The 21,092-nt window shown below is 42.9% G+C and overlaps 1 protein-coding gene across 1 annotated transcript in view; it reads left to right on the forward strand.

Moving 5' to 3' along the window:
• SH3RF3 (SH3 domain containing ring finger 3) overlaps positions 1-21,092 on the forward strand; it is a 246,174-nt gene that overhangs the window by 207,552 nt on the left and 17,530 nt on the right. Inside the window, exon 8 of the mRNA XM_054272003.1 lies at positions 3,181-3,485. Within this exon, the coding sequence (XP_054127978.1) occupies positions 3,181-3,485 (305 nt within the window). The remainder of the gene's footprint in view (positions 1-3,180; positions 3,486-21,092) is intronic.

Here is a 21,092-nt window from a genome sequence, read left to right on the forward strand (position 1 = left end):
TGCTCAACAAACAGTGCAGGGCTGTGTGACAGGCATCCATGTCACACTGGGAATAATCCATTTATCCTCTTTTTCTCTACTTTAGAAAATGCTGAAGAATTTTCCTCTCAAGTCACACCCTTCCCAAAAGTCTCCTGCTCCCACAGCACAAAGGCAAAAATGTCCCCTTTTGGGTGCAGTGCTCAGCAAGTGTTCAGGTGCTCCTGGTGCCTCCTGTGCCCACGTCACCAGGCAGATGACTCCCCTGAAACCAAGGTGACAGATTGCTCTGCCCCACAGGCCTGGCATGGCCCACACCTTCTTTCCACACCTCCAGCAGCTTCCCTGATTTAAGATTGCTTCTCTAGGTCACTGACATCTCTGAAGTGCCAAAGCATTGGCAGGCAGGGTGATCCAGGGACCACAGAGCTGTTCCAAAACCTCTTAAGCAGAGAGTTTTCCAACCTTTGCAGAAGGTTTCAAACCTTTCCAGAAGGTTCACGAGATTGTTGTTTTAATTTAAAAAATCTTTGCCAGGATAAATAAAGGAAGTTTTCATGATTATCAGTAATTATCTCCACAATAGCTGTCTTCACCAGCATGCTGTGGACCAGAGTCCATGCAGGACAGGTCAATGCACTGACTTTTGGAAAAGCTTTTCAAGAGAGGCAAGCTGGCACAGTATTCAAATCACGTTTCTGTTGGCTTGCAATATACATGAGTAACAAATCAATTTCCTACAAGGCCACTAATGTAGGAACACACCCAAAACGAAATATGAGTGGTGTAGAACAAAAATAGCCTTCAGTGAGCATTGCTAATTAATAGCATGTTTGATGCAGCACAGTCCAGATCCAGAGATCCCAGAGCAAAGGCATACACTGTAACAGTAAGCAGATGAAACTACAGAATAAAATGTGAGAACTCTGCTCAGAGTTGATTTTTCACAGGCCATTTCTTTTACTGTTTCTCATGTTTTATATTTCCTTTGTGTCTGGAAACACCAAGTCCTACATGAAAGAGGTGATATACCTAATATGATTATCAAATCAGTGTTCTGCATCCAGGTACATGCAGAGAAATTCCATTAATGTGCTTTCTCTCTAAATTTAGGAAAGTCATTGCTCCCTACAAACAGTAGTTCAAAACCTAGATCCTACAAGTTTAACCATCCCAAAAAAAATAGATTTCTCATAGGAAAATTGCTCATCACTCAGGTTCCAAATGGGAAAATCAGGAGGGAATAATTTCCAGATAACTAGTGAATACCTTGCCTGGCTTTCTGGAAGTGAATTGCACTTTCAGAGCATGTTCTTAGTAGTCCTGGGAGGGGATGATATAACTGATAGTAAAAATAGTCTTGAAGGCATCTGTAAATAACAACTTTTAGGGCTTTCCTCATTCTACATGGTAAAGTGACATCAAGTTACAGACTAGCTAGAAACAGTGTAGCTGATTTGCTATAAACATTAGTAAAAAAAGATGTTATGGAGGAGCTTCTGTAGGGGAGAATCATATAAACTTTGGAGGTGCTAATCTGATGATGACTGGCCCATCATGTTTAGTATCACATCAGATAATAGGGCAGAAGGCTGGGAGATGAAATCCCCTCCTGGCAGGAGTGCTCAGCTGGGGTAGTGAGCATGATTAATGGCACTCTATCAATCTAATGCCTGCAATGGGTGCCACTGATAACCACAGGAATAGAAACTAGTGGTTTGAGTTGTTCTAGCATTGTTGTTTAGTTACAGATTGAGTGAACTCCAGCTGCATAAAAGTTTGTCCTCCAGATGAATTTGTCAGAAAATGATAGATCAAAGTCAGTCAGAAATTTTCCAGTAAAATGCCACTTGGTCAAAGAAAAGCTGATTTGCTGGACTCAAAGATTTTTTTTGTCAGGAATGAATATAGTTCAACCAATACCAACCATGAAGCTGTACTGGCTCATGTAAAGGGAATTGATGGCTTTCCAGAGCTGTTCTCCACATAAGAGAACAGTGCAATGATCACATTCCATATTTTCACATCCCAGGTGAATAACCTGACCAAAAGAGAGTCTATTATGGGGTGAGTGAGGATGTTGTGCTCAGAAAAATGTTCAGAGGTTCAAATTTTGCACTGAGACAGAACTAAACAAGATTATGAAACCTTGAAATCATTTATGCAATGGGCACTTTCCAGACAGTCCTATTATTAAATCATTTATGTGAGGGAACGTCTGAGTATGGACTCGGCTTTTAGGCTGCACATACTTGAAGTGGAGCTGTATTTAGGTAACACTTAAGCAATCAACCAAGCTGGGAGTCATAGACAACATCATTGTGGAAACAGACCCAGAGCTTAGTCACATTTTTTGCATCCTGAAGCATGCAACACGCTCTGGAATCCCTGGGGAGCTGACCTCATCAGTGTGTCACAGTCACCCTTAAATGGGCGAGCTCTAATTCCTGGTTCCCACTGCTTGCAGGCAGGATTTGCTTAGCAGGAGCAGCCAGACTAAAAGGCACTGCATAGTCCCTTAGGGACTTTGCTGGCAGAGAGGAGGCTGAGCTCAGAAATCCTCCAGTGAATTTCTCCTTTATTTATCCTGTGCAGCACAGTGATGTGATGTTGATCATTTTGTTAGGGCTGAAACAAGACACCTCCTTTTGTAATTGCTGTCTGCAGGGTCAGCGTGGATAATCTGGGCTAACCCCTTAGGTCCCGTGCTGCATTGCTCCAGATCTGATCACCTAAGGAGGAGGGCCTGGGGGTGCAGAAAACAGCTCAGCTGGAACGACATAATGTATTTTTAAAAGGCAGCAGGTTAGGTATTTATTTCCAGGCACGGGCAGGGATAGTGAATGTCATTCCCCAGTGGCATCACTGGGGGAAACAAGTCAATTTTGGTGACTTCGGGCATGGCTTTGCAGCCAGGAGGGGAATTAGCCAAAACACTTGCAGGGTGATACATCCTGGGCAAAGACTCAGAGCTTATATCCACATCGGGCCCTTGGCACCTTCACAGACAGAATCACAGAACATTCTGAGTTGGAAGGGATCCACAAAGATCATCGACACCAGCCCTTCAAGCGAATGGTCCCTAAGGGGATCAAACCCACGGTGTTGTTGACTCCGTGCTCTGCCCAAGTGAGCCATGGCCATGAAGGGCCCATCGGGGCAGTGCGTGCAATGTAACCGTGCTCTGTGCTCCTCCCGCAGCGCACTCGGCAGTGCCGGCCCCGGAGCGACCCACGGCCACGGTGTCGCCTCTGCGGACGCCCAGCTCGCCCTCCCGCCTGCCCGCCGCGGCCATTCGGCCTCACCCCGCCGTGTCCCCGCAGCACGGCCACCAGCCGCCCGCCCCGGGGGCCCGGCCCCTCATCCCGCTCACCTCCGCCGCCGCCGCCATCACCCCGCCCAACGTCAGCGCCGCGCACCTCAACGGGGACGTGGGCAGCGGAACCCTGGGCGGCCCCGCCGCGCCCGGGCCTGCCGGCAAAGCCGAGGAGAGGAAGAACGAGAAGGTAAGGGCCGCCGGGCCTCTGTGTGCCTCTGTGTGCCTCATGCTGCTGCCGCGGTGCCCTCCCATAGGGCTGTTGAGGAGGCACCCTGCGAAAGCTGGGTTCCATCGCCAGACAGCTTGGGCATCCTCATCTCACACTATTTGCGCATTTCATCTTTCCCCCCACCACCATACTCCACACTGCCCTCGTGTTACCTGCTCGCGGATGGGAAACAAGGCTGGATGGGCTGAATTTGTATGTTTCTGCCAATGATAAGCGCCGAAATCTGCAAACTTGCAGTGGTGCAGCGAGATGTTGTAGCGGGCTCTTGGCCGTCAGAGCCGATGGTGGCACCAGCCGCACAGCAGGTGCCTCAGGCACAGTAAAACATTGGCTCCTGAGTCCTAGGAGCTGTTTTGCTCATCCAGAAACACCTCAATTTCTTCAAGAAACTCTCATTGCAGTGGCACAGCCAAAGGAGAACAGGGCAATGGGATACTGCTCGATGGGATGTAGGTACAGTGTACTGTAGGGTTAATCTCTGGGGGGCCAGCAGTGGGACTGATAGCTGGGTACGTGTTCCCTGGCACACCTTGCTAAGGAAAGCCACCTTTAAGGAGGAGAGCTGCTTTAAGCACCCAGCCTTCTAGGTTCTTGGCAAATATTTTGCTTTTCCCAAATGTTTACATTGTGTCAGCAGTTTCCATACATCAATGCTGAAGATTATCTCTGTACTGGCTAGCAGAGCAAGATCCTGGTTTGTATCTGAGTAGGAGGAAGAGATGTGGGAGCCTGCTTTTCCTTTGAACCTGAAAAAAATCCTTTCCATATGTTCCCTGAGCTTTTCCATGGTGACAGACACATATGGAGTAAACAATTTCTTTGTACATGGTAATACTGAGGTGGCAGGTCTCATGTGTCCTCTGGGCCACAGATAACCCCTAGTTGCACAAAATGAGGAGTATGAGTTTTAAAATGCTTTCCTTAATCCTGTCTTGAATTTTCTCTGAATGCATTTTGTTGAAAGAAGAAGGGTGTGGAAATTCTGCCCTGGATGTGACATTTAGGTATGTGCTTACAAAGAACAGCTCTCAGGTGTGCGTCAAGGTCTGCATGCGGTGGAAACAGAACCACACCTGCTACTTCTGCAAGTCCAGGGAAGGGAACAGCATTTGGCAGGAGGTGGTAGAGCTGCACATTGCTTCAGAGCATTGTGTACTGGCTTATTTATTACTTCCTAAAACACATTAAGTGATAGGTCCATATATTTTAATTCATGTGATACTACACACGGAAAGTCTGTAGACAAAATTATATCGAGCACAGTCCTGAAATACTGGTTAACCTTTCCCAAGTTATTACAGCCTAAAGTTACTGAATTGGGATGCAGAGAAGTAAAGTTAAGACGTTTTTGATCTCCATGCATGAAGGGGAGAAGTAAATAAAATACAACATCATTGCAATGGGTGTTGCCAAAGACCAGTTCACTATCTGGGAAGTATCAGAGAAAAGAACCGTAAAAATTGTCATTTCTGACTCAATTGGGCAATACATAACTGCCCCAGCTGAACAACATTTTCCTGAATCTTGTCCATGTTATAGTTCACTTTCATTTTAGAAAAATCTGAATTAGCAATTCCTTTCTTTTTAGAAATAGTGTCTGATGTTCGGCCAGATAAGTTGACTTACTCTTTGCTAAGCCCAAATATTTCTTTGATGAAATTGAGAGCTTGGATAATGCCAGAAGGAAAGCCATATAACTATTCAGAAAGGCATCTGTGAGTCAGAACTGGAACCATATCTGTAACAGGGCTTGATATTTTCAGAGTGAGGACTGTTTGGGCAGGTTTTTTGGTAAATAGGAAAGTGTCATAACACTCAGAGGGAATATCAGTGGAGAAAGGCAGTATCTGTTATCAGTACACATAATAGGAAAAAATCAGAAAATATTGAGGAGGAAAAACAGGAGAGACGGAGCTAGCAAGCTGCCGGATAAGCAAAGATCAGAAGCAATTTTTTTGAGTTCAGTTTCATTATATTAATCAGTCAGGTATTTTGAGATGAAAGGAGCAGAGGGGAAGTTAGTAAGAGGAGAGGTAATAAGGTCTTCAGCTCTATTGAACACAGGATGGAAGAAATGCACAGGTAATTATCTCCTGAGCAACTGAGATTAGCAATTCATGTGTGATGTAAATTGTAATGTGTCATTAAATTAGCATTGCTGTTAGAATCAACAATTTCTGGTGTCCTATGAAGTTGTTAGCTTTAATCCTGGCTTAGTCTTTCCAGTGTCTTTTGTAGGATACCACTGAGGAAAAAGGCTGAATGATCAGAGAATAACTGGTTTAGGAGACATTTTGTTGTTACTAACCATGGTTTTCTTTCATGCAGGAATTGTCAGTGTGGGTTCACTATGGTACAGAGGGTACATAGTTCATAAGAAGAAGTAGTTTGCATTCAGGGATGGACATGATGAGGATCCATTGTTTTTCATGGTTCTTTTGAGGGCTGTGGAGATAAATTGCATTTTTTGCATTTATCACTCTATGGTGAAATATTCACTCTATGGTGAAATATATTGGTCCTTAAGGAATTTTCTTCAGATTATAACTTTAGTAATGTTGATTGTCTGCTTGAAGGCTGGGTTGGGAGATAGTGGGGGAAAGTGTTTTTAGATATGATCTTCTAAAAATTTATGTTTTATGATTTCCCATGTTGATTCCACTCAGGATACTAAATGTGACACCAAGGGGCAGCTTCTGCAGTGAGTCCATATATGCTGTTTGTGTTGTTTGTTCCAAGATGGAATTGACTTTACCTCGGGAATAGCCTTGCTGAGTGTACAGTGCAGTCATCACTGCTAAAGCTTTCCTCTGTGGAAATGTTTATATGACAGTGTATCACAGGTTGGTGTGCAACAGTCACATATAGGCAAATCCCACGATTTCTCTAAAATCAAGGGACTCCAATTCCAACTTTTACTCATTTCCTTGTGGCTTAAAGGCAACAGGCAGAAATAATCCTAAGGATTATGGTTTTCGGATCAGCATGAATTATTTTCTTGCTCATTTTCTATTAATATAGCAAACAAATCCTTTGGTCTATTTTTTGACATCTCTAGTTCTCTGCTTCAGCTTATTTCTTGAAGATCTTGATCCAGATTTCCAAAGCTGCAGGTGAACCTTGGTACTTACATTCATTTAGGTACCCTAATAATAGTGTCTTACTGTCATGTTCCTGCTGACTTAAGCAGGAGGTGAAATTCTGCCTCCATGCCTATCTTCACTTGTTGGTATGCATCTAATCCTGGAGTATCCCATCTGCAACTGGGCTTGGGCTCCACATCTCAGCTCCTTGACCAGCCTCCTGTCTCCTTAAGGAACAGTTTTGAGCATGGTCTCCTTTACCAGCTGCTGATAGTAGCTGATGAAAAACTGTGCCTTATGCAGTGCTGAAGTCCACTGTGCAACAGCACTTGGAAAGTACTCTGGCAGCCAAGCAGGCTGAGAAGTAGAGCACTTGAAAATCAGAGAAGTTTCAGTGCTGTACGGGCACAGTAGGAGGCAGCAGGAAAGGCGGCTCCCACAGGGCAGCACTGACACTGCAGGAATGACAAGTGGCCTGAGTAAAGGTGAGGGAGCACGGCAAAGTCAAAGAGGTGATGGTGGTCAGGGCAGCAAAGGAGAGAGAAGAGCAGTGGCAGTTGCTGGGAGATAGAGCAGGGAGCACCAGAGAAGGGTCCCAGGTGCAGGGTGCTGTGCAAAGCCAGGGGAAGGGGTCCTGGAACAAGGAAGTTGAAATACAGGGTGAAATGTGTCTAAAGAAGGCAGTGGAAGAAAGTGTGAAGGATATTCTTTCTTCTTTTGCTCAAATACTTTCCACCTGAAGCATTTTTTTTTCTTTTTCCTTCACCCAGAAATAAAATGCTAATTTTTCCCCAGGGTTACTCTATGCCAGGTTAGGGATGGGAGCCTCCCTGAGATATCACAGGGTCAGGAGAGAGGCAAAACAAAGAGCAAACGGACAACATCCATTTCCTTTAGGGGTGTGGAGTGATAGCAGGGTTCCTTTGAGTTCTTTGTCATTTGTTACTAATATCTGCATGTGTAGCTGTCTGAAAGTCAAAAAATTCAGTCCCACTTCCCAAACCTTCTGAACATCTGAAAGAAAGACATGGAGATCTCAGCTGTGAAATTGGAGCAAAACTGTATGGTTTGGGGGCTTTTTAAAATAGGGATCCTGCTTTTTTGGGCAGGAATACTACCCAGTTCAACTGGTAGATTACAGCTAAGAGCTTGTAATTATGGTATGACTACTGCTTTGACCTTGCTCAATTTTTGCTATAATAGTTTCTGCTGTACATAATCTGGGTTGATGCTTAATACTACTGATAAAACCACTTGTTTGAATGAATTAATGCATTTCTCATTAAATGAGCTCCTCATTATGTTAATCAAATCAAGCAAATCATGCTGGGTGGTTTGACCACTGTAATTAAACTTTCTTTAAAATCCAGTCATTTGGCTTTTGATGAGGATTTTGATTAAACTCTTCCAAAATGTCTGGCCCAAGAGCTGGCAGAGAGGGAAATAAGAGCTTGTGCTATCAAGCAAGTCATTAATTCGTCACTGTGTTACAGCAATTCCTTACTGTTTTACCTAGCCAGAGTATATTAAAATATTTGAAAATTGGCAATGTAAAATTAAACATTTCTTACAAGTATGCTGAGAGAACAAGTCTGTTTGCAGCTTTAAATTTAGGAACTAGGTCCCTGGAATACATAGTGGATCTAGATTAACAAATCGCAACAAATGGGAAAATACACTAGGCCGCTGTTTCCTGATGTTAAGATAAGAAGAGATACATCTTCAGAAAATTACTTTGAACACACACCAGCAGTTTTGCATGTGAAGACTAAATCAGTAAACATCTGCCTGTTTTCACCAGTGTCACTCGCTTTCTCAAGTATCGGTCCTGCTCAAAATAAATGCATTCCTCAAATGATACAGTATGTTTGGCATGATGCTGGTGTGAGAACTACATTGCAAAACAGAACAAGCCAAGGCCTATTTTCTGGCCCTGCAAATGTCCCTGCATGACTTGTATCCTTGCTTCTAAGCTTTTTTTCTGCCCAAAATAGGATGACTGCATCCAGACTGCTCACCAAGAACAGTCCTGGTAAGTGGTGTGGCACAAACTACACTCCTGTGTTGTCCTGGGAGAGTGTTAGTTCACAGAATCATAAAATATCCTGAGTTGGAAGGGACTCACAAGGATCATCAAGTTCAGCTCCTGGCCCTGCACAGGACAGCCCCAAGATGCACACCACATGCTCAGGAGCATTGTCCAAATGCTTCTTGAACTCTGTCATGCTGGTTCTGTGACTGCTTCCCTGGGGAGCCTGTTCCAGTGCCCAGCCACTCTCTGGGTGAAGAAACTTTTCCTGATATCCAACCTACACCTCCCCTGGCACAGCTTCTGCCTATTGCCTCAGGTCCTGTCACTGGGCACCAGAGAGAAGAAGTCAGTACCTGCCCCTGCACTGCTCCTCATGAGGAGGTTGTAAATTGCTGTGAGGTCTCCTCATTTTCCAGGATGAAGTAAGTTACCTCTGAAGCTCCTCACATGACTTCCCCTCAAGGCTCTTTACCATCTTCATGGTATTCTCTCTGAAAGCTTTATATGTTTCTCTAATAGCTTTATATGTTTCTTATATTGTGGGCCCAAAACTGCACACAGGACTTCAGGTGAGGCTGCACCAGTGCAGAGTAGAGCAGGAAGCTGATGTAAGCCAACCCACAAAGGTTAATGGATGCAGACATAGGTTTGTTGCTAAATCCTGACCTTGTCTTTTATGCCAGAATAGACATGACCAGAGAGACTTCCCTCTCCACCACTCCCCCTTCCTGTCAGTGCCTTTTTCATCCTTCTCCTAAATTGCAGCCCAGTGCCCAGTCCTACCTGGCAGCATCCCTCAGGCCAGGCCTCCTGCATGCACCCTTAGTTGCCCACTCTGGCTTTATGAAGCTTTGGAGACTAGATCAAAGGGCCTTTAGAAATTTGGCTTCATAAACTCTTGAGATGCTCTTTGACCTTAGTTCACATTATCTGTCCAATTAAGCTATCAGATGGTCACCTGAAACTGCCTGAAGAACCAGATCCTACACTGTTACGCACTTTCAGTTTTTACTTACTCTTAGTCTCTGCATTGCAACTTCTTCTCATATTGGCTTGTCCCTGACTGAAAGGGATTTGTTATCATTTCATATCCCCAAAGACATTTTAATTCCTTATCCAGAAAATGAAAGATCAGTCTCAAAAGTGAAGTGTTGAGGACTTGCAAGGACTTTGTAGATATAAAATGATGTGACAAAAATAGCGGTCACCTGTGACAAGTAGAGGAAACTAAGGACAGAGTTGATGCAAGCAGGTTTTCCAGATACCAAGTCTATAAGGCTGACCCCAAGTTTCTGGAAGAGGAATGTAGTCTTCTTAGCAGATATGAAATTATTTAACATTTTTCAATTTGGGAAAAATATTTCCCTTATGTTCAACTAAGAAAGCCCACTAAGTTGTACAGGTGTGAAATGTAATGATAACAACTGAGTGATGAAAGCAGTGCAAGACATAGCAATAAAAAAATTGCACAAGATCAGAAGAGCCTGACTTGAATTCTTGGAATAAGTGTAGGATGCATTAAAAGGGAGCAACATTGGAATAGCAATCTAAAGGTTTGCATCAAAAACCAAAATCTTCTGTGACACTAATTTTCCTGAGTACTCTGTAAGACATCTGAGTTGATCCAAGAGCCACCAACACCAGCATTTCACAGATCATTTTCAGAATCAGCTATGAATTTTCAGTGTAACATGTTCCAGTTTGTTTCTTGGTAAAGATGCTTTAGTCTGGAATGTTTTAGTTCAGTTCTTTCAAGATTTGTGCACAGAATACATGCTGTTAATCCATTTCCTCTCAATAAAGGCAAGGGGACTGTCTTCATCACAAATGAGCCACTGCTTCCCATGCTCCAGAAAGTGAATCTTGGCTCAGTGACCAGCAAGTGATTCACCAGAAACTTGGCTAGGGAGCAGAAACCTCTTTTTCTGGTCATGTGAACTCAGGCCACAAAGTTCTGTTTTAGGGCAGAAAAATCATGCTTAAAATCTCTCCAGCACCTTCTCCTTCATCATTAGAGCTCAATTTGAAAGGACAAAAACCTGGCAACTCAGTGATGAATATTTTAAAGCTGGCAAATTACCCAGCCAAAAGCATGAGCCCCAGCTGTCAAAACATAGAAAACTTAAGCTTTACAATAAAACAGATTTCTGTTATTTCTGACTGGCTAGGATTCTTTTGCTTAGATCAAGGGCAATAAGTCATTGATCAAAATTTCTTTTTCTTCTTCACATTTTTGATGTTAGGAAATGCTTTCAAACTCCCCACAGATATTTCAAGCGCTGACTTTGCTGCCAAGCAGTCTCCGAAAGCTATTCCTTTTTTCTCTCCTCTCCCTTCGCCTCTGCTTATCTGCCTCACAGTGCTGTCACAGGATTTCTCAAGTGTCCGCAGTGGATTTCTCTAACACTCTTTTGAGTGGTTCTGTGCTGCATTCTACAGCCTTAAGGGGAAGTGGATCCCGGGGAAGAGAAGCTGGAAAGTGCTTTAACTTCAAGAGGAAATTCAGTTTATCTGCTAACTGGAGATGAAGCTGTTTGAATGCCAAGGCACAGAATTCTCCTGGCACCTGTAGAGACCTAATTTTATAGCACAGAGGGCCCAGGAGCTTTTTCTAAATCCTTAGCACGGCTGGAGGAAGAAAGTAGAACTGACAAAAGAAAGAGCATGCAAGGGAGCACTGGAAGCAGAAGGCTGGAGGCGTATGTGTGCGCGAGTGTGTGTCTGCGTGTGAGCATCCCGGCACTGGCGTTCCCATGGCATTCCCCTGCCTGCAGAAGAAATCATGCAGGACCAGATGGCTGGATGGGGCCAGGCTGTGGGTGGGGATGGCAAGTACGTCCTTGGATTAGTCGGGTGAAATGTAAGCGCTCTTGTGCTACCAGTGGGAGACGTTGACACATTCCGCCTGTTGCGGGATCATAGGGGCCAATCCCCACCCCAGACCACGCAGCTCTGCAGCTGAGCATCCCCTCATGCCTTCTGCTCTCTCCCTGCTCTGTTCCTGAAGAACTTTTTCATCTCTCATTCCCTCATGGCATCAAGGTCCCAGTCCCCATGCACGGGGTAAAAAGCCCAGAGTGTGAATGATCTTCCTGTCCCCGTAGTTCTCCTTTCTGCCTGAAGCAGTAACACACAGAGCTGGCATGAACTGACACTACCCCACCACTCCTAGGAAGGAGGACATGCAGGATAAAACCATTCCAGCAGAAAAACAGAGTAGGAAGCTGGATGCCTTGAAAACAATGAAACAACTCGCAGTGTGTCAGAGTTGGTAGCATGTTGGCATCCTGCACATTCAGGACTCATTTGTTTTCTTCAGTGGTTTTCCAACTGTGAATTCACAAGCCAATAAGTCTTAAACCACCAAGAGGCAACAGAGATTACTCACTGAGCTACAAGAAATTTAATTTTAACTGCCAATGCTTTTTTTTTATGGAGACAAAACCTGAACTTTGCTGTGAAAATTGTCTCTAATCAACTTTTCAGTGCCAATGTTTCTGTTTCCTAGGTGAGTTAAAATACCTATAGTCAATGCAGAAATCTTTCAGCAAGCTCTACTAGAAGAATTGTGTAAACTGAAGGAAATTGCAGTTTCTGACAAAACATCAATACTGTAGGAATAGCATGTTGAAACAGTCAACAAATATCTGTGGCATGTTTCTATTTTTGCTACAAAACTCAAGGGCATAACCAAGTTATAGCAAAGGGATATTTATCATATTTTGTACACTTTTGTTTATTATTCATATTGCAGAAGCAGCATAAAAATGTACAACCCCTCAGCCTTTCTTTTGCCAAATGGTAAAGCCACTTTCAGTTGAAAAAAATACTAAAAATACTAAAAATGACTCTAATGTCTCCAGCATCTAGTAATTCTCTTCAGACCAAGTGAAGACATGGAAGTCTCTGAAGGACTGAAAAAAATGTTACTATTTTGTCCTCTGGAGAAAAGATCAGTCTCAGGAATTCAAAAAGCACACCATGCAAAAGTCACTTTTCTGACACTACATCTGCAGGCTGCCTGAAATCAATTAATATAGTGTGTCAAGCAGTCAACCTTCTAAAAAGCAATTTATTATAAAGGCAGAACTCAACCTGTTGCTTCACCCTTTTTTGCATATATTTTGTTTGGTTCCTATTCACTGACATGCTTCTGTAAGTTAATACTGCAGAAGCTGTAATACTAACCTTCAGTCTCACATCACTGTGTTCAGCAGACTAGAAGCAGATTGGCATTGGGCTTCATCACCAGATGCCTTAGGGAGAGAAGAAGTAATTTAATGCAAGTCCATGGCCAACTTATTTTGCAGTAAAGTAGATTTCCTGTGCTGTACTTTTTTGTCCCAATTCATGATCAGTCCAGAACTAGTATATTTTTAATGGATCTAGGTGGCTTTTTTATGACCTCAGAGATCTCTATTCCCTCCTGTACAACGTCATGTTATAGAAGAGGGAGGAGGTCAGGCAGGCAGATCCTATCAACACAATGGTGCCTGCTGTGGCAAGGGAAATGAATAAGCTAGGCTTGACCAGGACATAGAAGAGGAAACTGATTTTCCAACTTTTAAAATTTTTCTGGACAGGATTTATATCCAAGCCAGATACTCCTGGTTGGCAGACTTAGAGTGAGCCTGGCTGAGAGATACAACTGGCCAGCAGAGACAGTGGCACAGGAGGGGTACTAAGGATGGTGGCCCCGAAGCCTGGAATGGATTTCCATTCATCAGCCATGAGGAAGTCGGGTAGATGCTGACTTCCCACCACACATGTCTAACTTTTCTTGAAATTGTTCCACTAAGTCAGTTCTGCAACTTCCCTGAACAATCCATTCCTGTCCTTTCATGTTCCTCAGGTCAGAAAATTATTGTTCCTCACAAATCTTTCATGGTTATAATTCAATCTTGCTTCTTCATGTCTTGTTCCAGGTGGAGCTGCTGATCAGCTTTCCTTTGACAGTCCTTCACATGTTAGAGAACTAATAATGTGTTTGGTCCTTCAGAATTGTCTTTGTTCACCTCACTGAGCCCAGTTCTTTGCCTTTCTTCACAGTAATGTTTTCTAGACCTCTGATTACACTTTCATCTCTCCTCTGGGCAGTCTGCAGCTTGCTGAAGTCTTAAGGTAGGGTAGTGGAGTAGTGTCCCAGAGTGGAGTTGTGCTGAGATCTTGTTAGTGCAAATGAGTGTGGAATAAGCACTTTCCATTACTTATATATAAGTTGTTTACAGATAAAGCTTGTCTTTTTCACAACAGCATCTTGACTCACTCCCAGTTTGTGATCCAGTGTAACTTCTATGTCCCTTTGCAGAGCTGTTGGCTGGCCAGTCGCTCCTCATATTGTAGTGCGCATTTGGTTTCTCATTCCCAGCAGTCGCATATCATGCTTGTCTTTGCAGATCTCATTATGGTGATTTGGGATCATTTCTCAATTTTAGGAAAATTGTTTTGAATTCTTACCCTTTTAATCCTACTGTTGTGGATTAACCCCCATAGGCAGCTTAGACAGCCACTCACTCACTCACTCCTTGCCACAGTGGTAAGGGGGAAAGAATCAGTAAAACTGAGAAAACTCATGGAATGAGATAAAGACACTTCAGTAGGTAAAGCAAAAACTGCCACACCAGCAAAGCCCAACAGGGAATTCACTCACCATTTCCCACTGGCAAGCAGGTCTTCATCTCTGTTACAGTCATGGTGACTTGGGATGACAAACACCATCACCCTGAATGTGCCCCACTTCCTACCTCTTCCCCAGGCTTCCAGTTGCTGAGCATGCCACCCTAGGGTCTGGGGTATCCCTTTGGTCACCTAGGGTCAGCTGTCCTGGCTGTGTCCCTGGCTGCACCCCCAGCCCCCTTGCTGGTGGGGTGGGTGAGAGGCAGAAAAGGCCTTAACAATATGCAAGAGTGCTTGCTAACTAAAACAGGGCATTATTACTGTTGTGTGGTCACAAATCCAAAATACAGCACCATACAAGCTACTATGAAGAAAATTAACTCTGTCCCAGGTAAAACCAGGACAAGGCTTGGGGACTCGGTCAGCTCAGGGCTCACTGCTGGTTTTAGAATACACTCACAGAGCAAGTAATTAATGGAAAGATTGACTAGCACTAGGACTGAGACAAGCCCTAATGGTACCTACTTGAAATGTCCTCATGGTTTGACAGAAAATCATTAACTGGAAAACATTGCAAAGCAACTGGTAGCATCTGGTTATCTGTGGTTGGAATTCTGAAGCAGCATGAATACTGCTGAGTTAAAAAGAGGGAGACTTGAAGGAGGTCCTCAAACAAACACATTGCTGTTCTGGCAGGAGGAAGAGTGCAAGATATTCATCATATTGCCTACTCTGCTCTGGGAAGATTGTCAGATACAGCAAAGTAATCATAGTACAGGACCTTGAATAGAAGTAATGATTGCTTAACTGATGGACTACTAATTCTGTTATCTTTATAGGCAGGGACATTCCAATCAACCAGGATCAAACTGAGGATGGGACAATTATAAGTTAATGTTTACCCTCCCTGTTTTGCTAAAATGAAAATCAGAAAGCCTGCCAGTCTGTCGATCAACCCCTGCAGTTTTGCACCATTATCTGACTTGTGTAAAGGGTGTTTCATCTTCATCTGTGGTAGGCAGGCTCAGAGATGGAATGACAAAGCTGTCATTTCTGCTCCAGTGCAGTAGTGATTTTATCTTTATATAGTTTCCATCGTTTTCAGATATGAGATATATTTGCCCAACATCTTCACAGAAATATTTTTAACTTACGTGTTAAAATTGACCATTTCTTTCCATTGGTTGGCAGGATTTGCCATTTATTTCAGGTCACACTGGCCTCTTCTGCATCAGTCAACTTGCTGGCAGAGTGAAGAGGAATGTGCTGTATATGTGCTGTCATTGGTAATTATTTCTGCAGTAGTTGCAAATGAAAACACCAACCAGATGTCACTGCCTTATTGCATAGCACAATCCAGACATGCAACAAATTCGTGTTCAGAGAGCACTTGAGGTTACAGATGTGAGTCTATGTGCAGCCTGTGTGAGATGCTTCTCACTGATATTACCCTACTGTCAGCTCTGGTATAAAGCATATCCTCACACATCTTGGGCTACCCAGATCAGTTTAAGCCTAACATTTGAGCTAACATGTTTTGTCTCACCATTGGGATAGAATGAGGCAATGGAGAACATTGGCTTGGGTAGCACACATGATGAGTGGTAATTAGTTAAATCAGTGTAACTCAGTTGCATTTCATTCATGGTCGCATCTGCAGGTCATGTGGCAGGGAAAAAGAAGAGGGCTAAACAGACAAAGGAAGGGAAGGTAAATGGAGGGACAGGATAACAAAGTAAAACCAGGATTAGTACAAAAGTGAAAAAAAAAGCTGCAGTGCTGTTGACTCCCTTCCCTGCTTATGCCCTAGATATTCCCTTTGGTTAGTTCTGTTTCTCCTTGCTGATTCTTCTTGCTCTGCACTTTAATTTAACTAAGAGAAATGTTATATTCCTAGAGACCTCTCTTTAGTATAGAATATTTTAAGCAAATGGGGGGAGGGTGTATTTTTAAGCAGAAAAAAGATGAAACTAGGAAAAAATATGAAATATTAGTTTTTGATGAAGCGAGGATGCTCTTATGACATGTGCTGCCAAGACTTGAGAAAGCAAGCTTTTTTGTCATGGCAAAGTTCTCTAGTAATTAATACCCAAGTGTTGTGGCATTTGGAAAGTGACAGTTTCTTGGTGATTTTACCAAAGAACTTGTCATTTACAATTCATTTCTCTGGTCATTCCTCTGACACAGACAGCCACTTTCTTTTCAATACTTTAAAATTATTCTGGGTTTCTTTCTCCATTTTTTAAAGAGTATACTTGATCAATTGATCTTCATGGGAGAAAACTACTTCAGCCATCTTAGTGTGTCCTAGGAGTAATTCACAGGGCTGCTTGGAAATACAGTAAGAGTGAAAATGCCTGTCTGTAACACAGCTGACAGGGGAGGTTACAGAAACCTCAGCTGCTTTGCCTGCAAAGCTTATGCACTTCAGTAATTGATCACAAATCAGTGTGCAGTTCTGAGAGACATCCCAGCAGGGCCTGTGATGCCCATGGAAAAATAGCACCTGTGATCCCTGTGTGCTCAGGGGCTGGGCTTCTCTTACACCCAGAACAGAAGACGTCAGCTTGAGCGTGTTAGTAGTACTGCTTTGTTTCAGATATGCTGTCATGATGGGAGGAGGGAGAAGGGACAAGGCCTGATGTTTTTAATGCATGAAATAAATCAGAAATGTTTGGGGAATGCTCAGATTTGATGCTGTGATAACTGCCAAAACTAGAGGCCAGCCTCCAGAAAGAGAAAAATTTTCATGCTTGTGGCTTTGATGGTGTCAGGGACCTGCTTCTGAAATTTCAGACCATCTGAGGACCATCAGGGCCCCCTCTCATTCCTGTCCCTCGCTCAGTCCAGGCTGCCCAAGCAGCAGTGCAAAGCCCAGGTAATTTTCAGAAATACAGGTAAGAGGAGCTTCTGCTTTGATCCCCTCTAGGCCACAGTCCGTGCAAGTGTGATATATTCTGTCAGTCTCAGCTGACTCCTGTGTCTCCAGCTAAATGCATCTTTTAGGAACTGTTTAATCCGGGAAGTAATTATTTCACCATAATGAGTATACACACAAATTCTGGCAATTTTGCACTGTCTTTTGACAAACCTTCTCTTTCTTTCAATGGGGAATTGATTTTGAGAGGGGAATATAGCTCCTGTGATACCTGATTTTTCCACAAGCAGTCTTCCCTCTGAGGGCAGCTCAGCCCAATACTGTGTGGTTTGTTGGAAGTGCTGAAATCACAGCCTGAGGTGGCACAGCTGCTGGAACAAGATCAACCAAGCCGGAATAGATACATCAGGGATAAAGCAAAAGATGGCCCCCAGTAATCCAAACCATTTACCCTCATGTTTCTGCTTTCCATAAAAGTACAAGTGTCATTTGCCTATCATTTACCAAGATTACAAAGGAAGGCCAAGCAATTTTAACTGTTTGCTTCTGAAACAAAATCTGTCCCTCATGAATGGGTAGAGCCAGAGCCAGCTATGTGTAAGACTAAAGTGTGCTGAAGCACATTGTGACTTCTGTCATTGATTCTCTCTCATTCAGGTGTTCTGTGAGTGAGGGTGCTCTGGCTTACTGCAAAATCTGAGTGTTGCTCCCAATGCTTCCCAGGACCAATAAATCGTTTTCACTTCCTTATGTGGGACAAGGAGCAGCAAGCTAACCAGTCAGTCTAAGCCATCTTATTTAGAAACATTAATTTTAAGTAGTTCATCTAGCAGTTAATTTAATTGTACATCTTTTTCTCATTTCAGAATCCTGTGCTGTAGTCAAGCTGTGATGGATTATACTCTAATTTGAATAAATCAGCCTAAAGTTTCACAAGAATGCTCATGGTCTGTCCAGCTGTTTTGCTCCAATTCTCTAGAAAGTACAGTTAGTCTACCACAGTTGATTTGTAATAAAACAAAGGTGTAACATTTCTGGGCTTCAGATTAGGTTAGGTCCTCAAGACACAGTGCATCCTAGTGCAGAAAACCCCCATGGCAGCTGCAAGGGAGCCCTTGGCATGTGCAAAGGCGGTGCAGTGTCAGGTTAGGAAGCGAGCTGGTATCCAAGAAGGAATAGGGCCTTGTCAGCCCTGTCACCAGGATTTTTGTGGCTCCTTGGTGCAGTGTGAGTGCAGCAGCCCTGGATCTGAGGTTTGCACAGCAGAAATGGAGCTGAGGAATCCAAATAGCAGTTGTGAAAGTGCTCTGGGGCTGTGGTTCCCAATGCTCTGTGTCTCTTTCTTGGCTGACACTGCATCCTGATGGCTGCCTTTTGCCCTCTCTCAGACCCTTGCTGCTGAGGAAGTCCCTGAACAGCTGATTTCCCAAAGCTGAGAGGGCACAGGGGAGGGCTCATTCCTGGTTTTGTCCTGTTTCCTAAGCTTTTGCCAAAATACCTAAATTTTTTAGCATAGCAATAATTCTGAGAACGTTACTGTTTTTATGGTCTCTTTATAGCAAGGTGGAGTTACCCTGTGTGTGCTTTAAGTACTATTTCATTTACCTGTTGGGATTTACTGAAGCAGAGTTTGGATTCATACCACTTTTTAATAGTCCTTGCTAGGTCTGTTCTCCATTAATTTGTCTAATCCCCTTTGAACCTCATCATACTTTTGGCTTCCACAATACTGTGTGCATGAAGTCTCCATTTAATTATGTGTTATGTGGAAAAGTGCTTCCTATTTTTTTTCATTTCAACCATTTGCCTGATAATCTCATTTAGGTTCCCCCTAATTCCTGTACTGTGGGAAAAAATCAATCCATTTCCCAAGTACCATCTCCACAGGAAGGGGTTTTGTAGGTCAGTATTTCCTGTCAGTTTTCTGCTTTCCAAGAAAGTATATACTTAATGCCTCTCTGTGTAGGCAGTGTGGTGGGCAGGAGACTGGAGCAGAGAGGGGAGATCTCCATGCTTTGAGCTGAATTTCCCTTACTTGCTGTAGGATAATTGAAGTCCAGTAGATTGCTGAGCAAAGAAAGAAGCTGAATGTCAAATGCACAAGGACATCAGGCCTACTCCTTTATTTTGTGTACCAAAGAGGTTTCTCACACTTCAGAGGAAGAGGTGGACTAAAATTAGGACTAAAACACATCCATCTGACCTTAGCTCTAGAGAGAGTGGCTGATTGGAAGTAAGTGAAAAGGTCACACAGTCTTCTTGAGAGCCATGGTTTCATCACTTCTCTGCTGGTGTTCTTGCATTCCAGTTTATTGGTGCACAATTTTGGGTTACCTCATCACAGCAGTAGTTTCAACTCCCTGTGCTGTGTTCCAGCTGTTCCCACGACAAAGCAGCACTAAAACTGCTACAGTATCAGGGGAGCAGGTGATCTCATTCACCCTTAACCCTGTCAGAGTCTCTTTCACCTTCTACCTCTTCTGAATTCAGCAGAAATTCAGCTTCCTCCAGGAAGCTTAACGATAGCTGAGGCTCTCTGCTTCCTCTTCAGTTGGTTTTGGTTTTTTTTTTTTCCTTTGAGCTAGCCTTTAACTTTGTTCCAGTGTTTGAAAGATCTAATATTCCATCTAAATTGAATATTGAAATATATTTTTAGATTCCTTCTTTATCTGTTTTTGTAGTCTCTAGAGCCTTGCATCCACCTCAGTTCAACAGAAGCACATGATGAAGTGCCTATGTGCTTTGCTCTATTGGGACCTGAAATCTAATTTCTTATTCTCAGTTTTATTTTCAAAACATTTAAAATTCCTAGACAGGTCTAGCAAGACATTTTAATTATTTCCCCCTGTTCTTAGTAGTATCTATCTTCAAATTAATAATAAATAAATAAAATATTTTGTGCACATCTGTATGCATGTTACTGTCACTGGAATTTAAAAGCTAAAGATGCTATGATCATAAAATCCTTTTTGTTTCTTGGCATGTAACATGTATAGTGAGATTATAATAGACTTGTGGCCAGGAGCAGTTGTCTCCATTAAAAACTAAATCTTTGGCAAGTATTTCCATATAATATACCAGACTAGTCTTTCCCTAAAATCAGAGGAAATTGTGTAGTAAGTAATTGCTGTTGTCTTGTTCAATGCCTCATGAGAAATAGTGGCAAATTGCACATGATAAATACATATCCAAAGATATTTCAGGCCTGAAGCTTCCCTTTGAGATGATATTGGTTTGGGGGTTTTGTCAGGGCTTTTTGAATGATTGTCAAAATCCCAAGTCAAATAATTTTACAGATTTAAAAAACCCAGATAGTTTTTCCTCAGAGATATAATCCAAAATATGACCTGCTGTTTCAATGCAAGCATCAATCACCAGAAGCCACGTTGGAATCAGAATAAAAATGCACTGTTCTCCAGCCACTAACTTACATTTACTCAAACAGGCACTGACCAAGTTAAACAAGCAATAAAAGTGGTGTTTTGGGGGTACTGACTGATAGATAAGTTCCTGATTTGTGAGGGCTTTTGAGCCCTCATAGGGCTCAGGGCAGCATTTAAGCAGTTTTGTTTCTTTTTTCTTCATTTTAAATGAAACCTCTTCTTCTCCCTCTGGCTGTCTTATCTATTGATGTAACTGGTGTTGTATGAGAAATTACCTCATTTTAGTGACTGGAGACAGCTTTTCTAAAAGCTGCAGTAAGGTTTCCTCATTTGTTTAATGAATCTGGATAGGCAGAAAATTAAGTATCAGGAGCTGCAGAGGAAGAAAACTAAACCAGAATGTTCTGTGTATTGGGTGGCTTAAAAAAATATATCTGTATTAATATAGCCAGTACATGTAATTGGTATTTAGATTATGGCATGATTATTGCTTTGCAGACAGGGGACTCTGTTATCACTCAGTCATCAATGAAGTAGCTGCATTCTGTGCTCATCTCATCTCTGAAGCTGAAA

This window comes from Melozone crissalis, unplaced genomic scaffold (assembly GCF_028551555.1).
Source record: "Melozone crissalis strain CALT ecotype California unplaced genomic scaffold, PUWL_Pcris_2 ptg000013l_1, whole genome shotgun sequence".
Classification (NCBI taxonomy): domain Eukaryota; kingdom Metazoa; phylum Chordata; class Aves; order Passeriformes; family Passerellidae; genus Melozone; species Melozone crissalis.